This window comes from Hipposideros armiger, unplaced genomic scaffold (genome assembly GCF_001890085.2).
Source record: "Hipposideros armiger isolate ML-2016 unplaced genomic scaffold, ASM189008v1 scaffold_413, whole genome shotgun sequence".
In the NCBI taxonomy this organism is placed as follows: domain Eukaryota; kingdom Metazoa; phylum Chordata; class Mammalia; order Chiroptera; family Hipposideridae; genus Hipposideros; species Hipposideros armiger.
Window position 1 is genome coordinate 670,487 of NW_017731763.1, and position 6,277 is coordinate 676,763.

The 6,277-nt window shown below is 39.1% G+C and overlaps 2 protein-coding genes across 6 annotated transcripts in view; one reads left to right on the forward strand and one right to left on the reverse strand.

The window, feature by feature from the left end:
* The window catches only part of SMAP1 (small ArfGAP 1), a 149,773-nt gene extending 145,472 nt beyond the window's left edge, over positions 1 to 4,301 (forward strand). For 3 of the 5 annotated variants that reach the window (XM_019664000.1, XM_019664002.1, XM_019664003.1), the window contains 2 exons: positions 935 to 1,242; positions 3,375 to 4,299. In XM_019664000.1, coding sequence (XP_019519545.1) covers positions 935 to 1,242; positions 3,375 to 3,509 — 443 coding nt within the window. In that variant the 3' untranslated portion in view covers positions 3,510 to 4,299. Of the gene's footprint in view, positions 1 to 934; positions 1,243 to 3,374 lie in introns of all 5 variants that reach the window. The other 2 variants (XM_019664001.1, XM_019664004.1) reach the window with 2 other exon arrangements.
* The window catches only part of B3GAT2 (beta-1,3-glucuronyltransferase 2), an 86,963-nt gene continuing 84,785 nt past the window's right edge, over positions 4,100 to 6,277 (reverse strand). The window contains exons 3-4 of the mRNA XM_019664005.1: positions 4,893 to 5,041; positions 4,100 to 4,802 (exon numbers count right to left, since the gene is read on the reverse strand). Coding sequence (XP_019519550.1) covers positions 4,716 to 4,802; positions 4,893 to 5,041 — 236 coding nt within the window. The 3' untranslated portion in view covers positions 4,100 to 4,715. The remainder of the gene's footprint in view (positions 4,803 to 4,892; positions 5,042 to 6,277) is intronic.

Below are 6,277 nucleotides of genomic sequence, written 5' to 3' on the forward strand. Positions count from 1 at the left end.
AATTTACACAACTACAAAACTGAAATGAACGAATCAATTAGAATTAAAAAGCAGGTACAGGATTCACAAAACTTTATTCATTTAGAATTAACAAGCGGTTCACATATCATCTAATATAGTTTCACAAGCTTATAGAACATGGATTATTTTTTGAAGAATTCACATTTGACTGGCATGAAGCTTATAACTGTACAATATATTTTCTCTGCAAGTCAACAATAAGCAGTCTGAATTATCACATAAATTTCAAAAAAGGTTTGAGATTTTTAATAATTATGAAATACTAGCACAGTAAGATTTATTGTTTACAGTTTAAATCTGTTAGACCATTTCCTTTAAAATAATGAGCTTCATTTCACATATGAGCTGCAATTATATGACATTCCAACCGCTACCATTAAAGCCAGACACAGTGAACACACTGGTGTATTTAGTAGACCTGTGATGCAGGTCACCAGAAACCGCGCATAACTCCATGCAACAGAGTTTGGTCTTCACAATGGATATTTTATGTAGCTCTTATAAGATGTATGTATTCTAATAAAATTGCTCAGGTTCATAACTGATTTATCTGCATTCTGGAAGTAACCAGCTCTGAGGTTGTAGGTGTGAGTTGGTTTCGACAGTAGGAGCAGCCAGACCAGAATTAAAATTTTTGCTCTGGGGAGGGCCGGCCGAGTGGCTCAGTTGATTAAGAGCTCGTTCAAGAGTGCCAACTCTGAGCAACAGCGGTTCAATGCCCGGCCCGAGCTGAGCTGCCACTGAACTGCCAACAAGTGGCAGGATGGCTCAGCTAAAAAAAAAAAAAAAATTTGCTATGGGTAGTTCGGAAGGATGGCAGTCCTTTTTCTGTGATTATAGAGAGGTGGGTGCAGCTGTATACAATAGCCCTGCTCTCGTCATTCATTTGCTTTTTATGGTTCTTATGATGCAGGTGTGTTTATGGGACCCTCAAATATACCATTTACCTCACAAGCACCGACTGCATTTCAAGGTTTTCCATCAGTGGGCATACCTGTGCCTGCAGCTCCTGGCCTCATAGGAACTGTGATGGGACAGAATGCAAGCATGATGGTGGGCATGCCCATGCCCAATGGCTTTATGGGCAATGCACAAACTGGTGTGATGCCACTGCCTCCAAATGTGATTGGCCCCCAGGGAGGAATGGTAGGACAGATGGGTGCGCCCCAGAGTAAGTTCGGCCTGCCGCAAGCTCAACAGCCCCAGTGGAACCTCTCGCAGGTAAGGGTCATTTACTCTCCAGTTTATCCAGAATCAAAGAAACCAGATTCATTTTCTAAGCAGTTTTATTGGTATTTAAATCTAACACTCTGGCAGAAAGAACTGAGTAGGGATAATGTTGTATAAGGTCAAAATTGTAGAGACTATGAAGTTATCTCAGATAAGTGAGCTGTCATTGTCCCTATATTTAGAGTATTCTGTAAAGAAATGGTAACCATTTTTCCATTTCAGATTATAAATACTGTAATGGTGAACATCCCTAATCTGTCTGTAACAGCTAGAAATTACCTTGGGCATCTTAAAAGACTCCCTGTCGCCACCTTTGAAATTAGCAGCAAGCTTTAATCCAGCTCTCTGATAGAGTGTTTTTGTAGTCCTCTTAGACCAACCAACCTGTCTTCACTAGTTTGGGTTTGTTTTGTTTTGTTTTGTTTTGTTATTTTTTTTGGTAACTTTCAGAAATTAGGAAAAAATCCAGTGTCATATTCTCAAAGCACTGTTTCGTGAGGGATCTAGGCTCTTAATGTCATGTGGCTACTGCCCATGATTTATTTAAAAAAACCTTTTTTTAATAAAAACCTTAAAGTATTCCTTTTTATTCATCCTGTAATTATGATTATCTTTCAGAATAATATCCACTAGTTCAAGAATTCCCATAAGAGATGAACAAGTCCATATTTGTCTCAGACATCCCTTCATATAATGAAAACCCTCTTTTTACCTAACTTAGAGCCAAGAGATGACATTTTAGTATTACCTCTTATAAATCATTTCTCTTTCAGTTGCTCTGTTCTGACTTTTCTCTGGCTTCATAGAAAGACCCTTAGAATCAGGTTCACGGCGGGCTCCTCTCCCCTTCACATCATCTATTTGATGGTCCTCTAGCATTTGGGTGATCTTGGCCTCTGTTCTGGACAGCTGTTTCACCTTGACAGCATTCAAGGAATAGTCTGTAGTGATTTCTAACTAATATTAGCAAAATCACTGTACATCCCATGAATGCTCCAAGTTATTTTTATTATCACTATTTAAAGGAATATCTTTATGACATTGGTCTCTGCTCTCTGGGAATCTCAAAAATAGTATGTACTAAATGGCAGTAACAACTTTTGTGTAGCGATAATGCTGACGCACAGCCAGCTCAGGCTGAGATGCTAATGAATCAGTGAGAAGTTATCGTTGGCCCTACTTCCAGGCTGTTCTCCGGCCCCCTCCTTGGGATCTGGTGGATAAAACATCCTTTAGTGCGTTGCAGAATGATCTGCTCCTGCAGACACTTATGCCTCATCAGCGATGTGATTACGTTAGTGTCTGAGAAACTATAAACAAATGAACTTTATTAAGAATACACTCCAACCCTGAGCATAGGTTTTGAATCTATACTTTGTGGTAAATCCTGCCTTTCCTTTACCTGTCATCAATCTTAGAGGTAAGAGAGCCACAGAGAAAGGTTAGGATGTTTAACACATATATGACTCTAGTCTGGAGGAAAAATACATGTAAACTTACACCTTAGATCATATAATAATAAAAATGAATTTTAGATGTTTATGCCGTTACCCTTTAATATTTAGAAAGTACATAGAGCCATTTAAGATTTTAATAAAGGCAGAATAATAGCTATTAGGCAAATTTTATAATTTTGGAATATTATACTTTTAATATTTAGTGTTAAAGCACGAGTATAGTTGAAAATTAGACTAGTGGACTCATCATGTACCCAGATACAAATTCAAAGATTGCTTTGGTGCTTTTTTTCAGTTGTGGTTAATCTTTGGGGATAAGAAATTGAGTCTAGAAAATGAGTAAATATGATTGAGATCACTTTATGGACAATGCTAAAAAGTGGAAAGAAATAAAGAACAAGAAGAAAGGAGTACCTCTTTGCCTTCTATAGAAAAATAATTGTACGGTCTGCTTTTACCCCAGGGCTTTGACTGATTTTCCCATTGATAAAAAATACTGATTGTAATTGCTATTAAACACCGGTATCTCTTTGACTGAATCAACTTCAAATAAAGGCAGCTTCTAATAAAATAGGGTAACTATTAAAAATGTCTAACTGTGGCTAAACAAACAGGAAGTAAAAGTGAAGTAAGTTTCTTAAACTAAGCCTTTTCCATGTCTCCCAGATGAATCAGCAGGTGGCCGGCATGAGCATCAGCAGCGCGACTCCTCCGGTGGGTTTTGGCCAGCCCCCCAGCACAACTGCGGGATGGTCTGGAAGCTCATCGGGCCAGACGCTCAGCACACAGCTGTGGAAATGAAGCCTGCAACACAAGTTTCATCCAGAACTGCCACCTGACATTCCTTGCTAAAACGCATCTAGTTCCCCTGTTTATTCATGTACATGGATTTTTTCTTTTCCACCATTTGTTCATATTAAGAATTATCTGATTGACCGTGTTGGTCTGTACTGATTAAATTTGATGTGGTGAAAAGCAGGTTTTATGTCCAGGGCAGCTTTGCTTGTATTTCCCATGACTTCATAAGACACATTATTTCAGAAGCTGCTCAGTCAACTTGCATAATCAGTTTTACTCTCAATAAAATTATAGCTCTAATGTTTGCATATAAGGGAAATAGTTATCATGTTAGTAATACCTCTAACAGTATAAACCCCACCCCCAAATTAGCCAGTAACCCCGTAGGAAGGTACTGTATGCTCAGATGTTTAATCATATAGACTGTAAATGTACCACTGAGCACTTTTTCCTAGTGGATCAAAATTCTTTTATTTCATCATTCACTTCATTGTGCTGTTGTTATGATGTGCTTAACAGGGAACGTAGTTAGTGAAAGGAAGATAAACCTGGATGATACTATAAAACTTAGAATTCAAATTTGATCTGCTTCCTTGTAATTCGGATCTCTTCTTCTGTACGCAGTGCTAACGTGAAGACCTTTCTCTGCACTATATGCAAACAGGGTAACTAAACAAAGCCACTTTGAATCCATGAAGGTATATCCAGGTTTATGACAGTAATTGTGTTTACATTTTATGGTGCCTAGTATTGACAAAATGTTCTCTCCCTATATTAAACAGATGAATCCATAGACCTTTTTTTTGTGGGTTTTATTTCCTACAATGTATACTGACACCACCTTACATAAATTACTTAACGTTGAAAAGGGAGGAATTGGGGACATTTAGTTAATAAAAATACCTGTCATCTGTTTCTAAAACCTGTTTACATCTACTAATGACAAGGCCAAATGGGAAGAAAAGAGAAAAGTACATAAGATACTCAGAGTGGCACCCTGCAGTGTCTGTATTGTACAAAGATCTTCCAGTTGTAGAGAAAACATGCAAAACAAATGAAGACAAAAACATACATTTTATATCATCGAATTAGCTTATGTTAAGTGACAAGCTCTGTTGAAACAGATGCCCCTCAGATGTCACTAAAGGCTGTTGCACCGGAGTAAAATGAACAGTACCTGGCCAGCCGTCCGCCAGTTGCTGCTCCAGTTTACACCTCGATCTTCACCGTGTCCAGGTGGTACTTTGGCTCGTTGGTTAGATTCACCTTCTCTGTCCGGGTGTGCCACACAAGAACCTACAGGGGATGGAAAGCTCGGGGGTAGCCAGACTCTTAACGTGGACATTCGGCAAGATCAAGCAACACACAAGTGAAATACACGCATACCTTGGTGCAGTTATTTGCTTTGGGTTCCAGTTCTTCAACTGTCGTTATCTGTTTTAGAAAGTCAGATTCTTGCATCCCTGGCTGGGATCCGCGGCGCTTAAATACAGCTGTTGGATTGGACAAGATGACTTGAAGGCTTACAGCAAATCCTTTGTGAAAAGTTAAAAAAAAAAAATTTAAAATATTGGTGTACTTCTCTTTTTTTTATATAATTTTGGTCACATCAAAGACAATTTTTTATGCGCCTAGGTGCCAGGTCTTGGTTCACACAGTTGGGTAGGAGCATCACCTCTATCACCATCTCCAAAGGAAAACAGGTCATTGCAATTCAGCAGCTCAGTTCTGTGACTGACAGGTGTTTTGGGGGGTGGGGGTGAGGCTACTGTAAATAGGAAGTCTAGTCTGTTAATGAAGAGTGAATTCTGTAAGCTGCTGTTTCACAGGGGTAACCACACCCCCACATTTGACACTGGGAACAACTAAGACCTAAATGGAGCTGAAAAGCTCACAGACTTACCCTGACTATCCTTTGGGAATGAGAGGGCCCACCCATTTCTCATCTTTCTGTATGCTTTATCAAAACAAGCTCTTGATTTACTTTGAGTTTAGAAGACTGAGGAATAGAAGTAAAGTCAGCTAGCTAGAGCATGAATAATAATCATTTGGTTTAAATTTACAATTTGCTCCATCTGAAAAGGGTGGGAGATTTGCAAATTAGTGCGAGAGATACAGGCCATGTAATAAATTTGTATTTCATTTTTCAAAGAAACAAATTAGTGTTAATTTCCTTCAATGGTTTGGTCATATGAAAAATCATTACTATTTAAGCTATAGTTTAACAAACTGTGATAAAGGCTTAGCCATTAAACCCTCCACAAGCCATTTCAGCAAGCAATTGTTACAACCTTCGTAACTGAACGTCTGAAGCCCCGGACCCTGCTCTTAATGAGGAAGTTGACACTAAAGTTAGGCATCCTCCCAGAGTTAAAGCTATAAGGACCAATCCCCAGGAACATTTTTTAGCAACTCTTTGCCCCTCTTCACATTAACTGATTTATGCTACTTTTGCAAAAGTATAGTTAGCAAAGTAAGTACCACGTGATACCAAATAGTAATGGGGGAGCTGTAAGAAAACCACAGCCAGCATTTTCATAAGCTTCAGATGCCGGAGTGGGCCAGACCCTGGCGCCCCTATGGGAAACTTACCACTAAGCTACAAATACAACTTGGTATAATGGGTGCTGAGTGAGGCAGAACAAAGAATCAAAAAACATTAGCCTGGGGACTGGTCCCAGTACCTCCCACCAATTCTGGAGAGAGGCAGCACTTTCTAGCAGAATGAACACCGAATCTGGAATTAGAAGCCTTGTTTTTGCCTGAGTCCT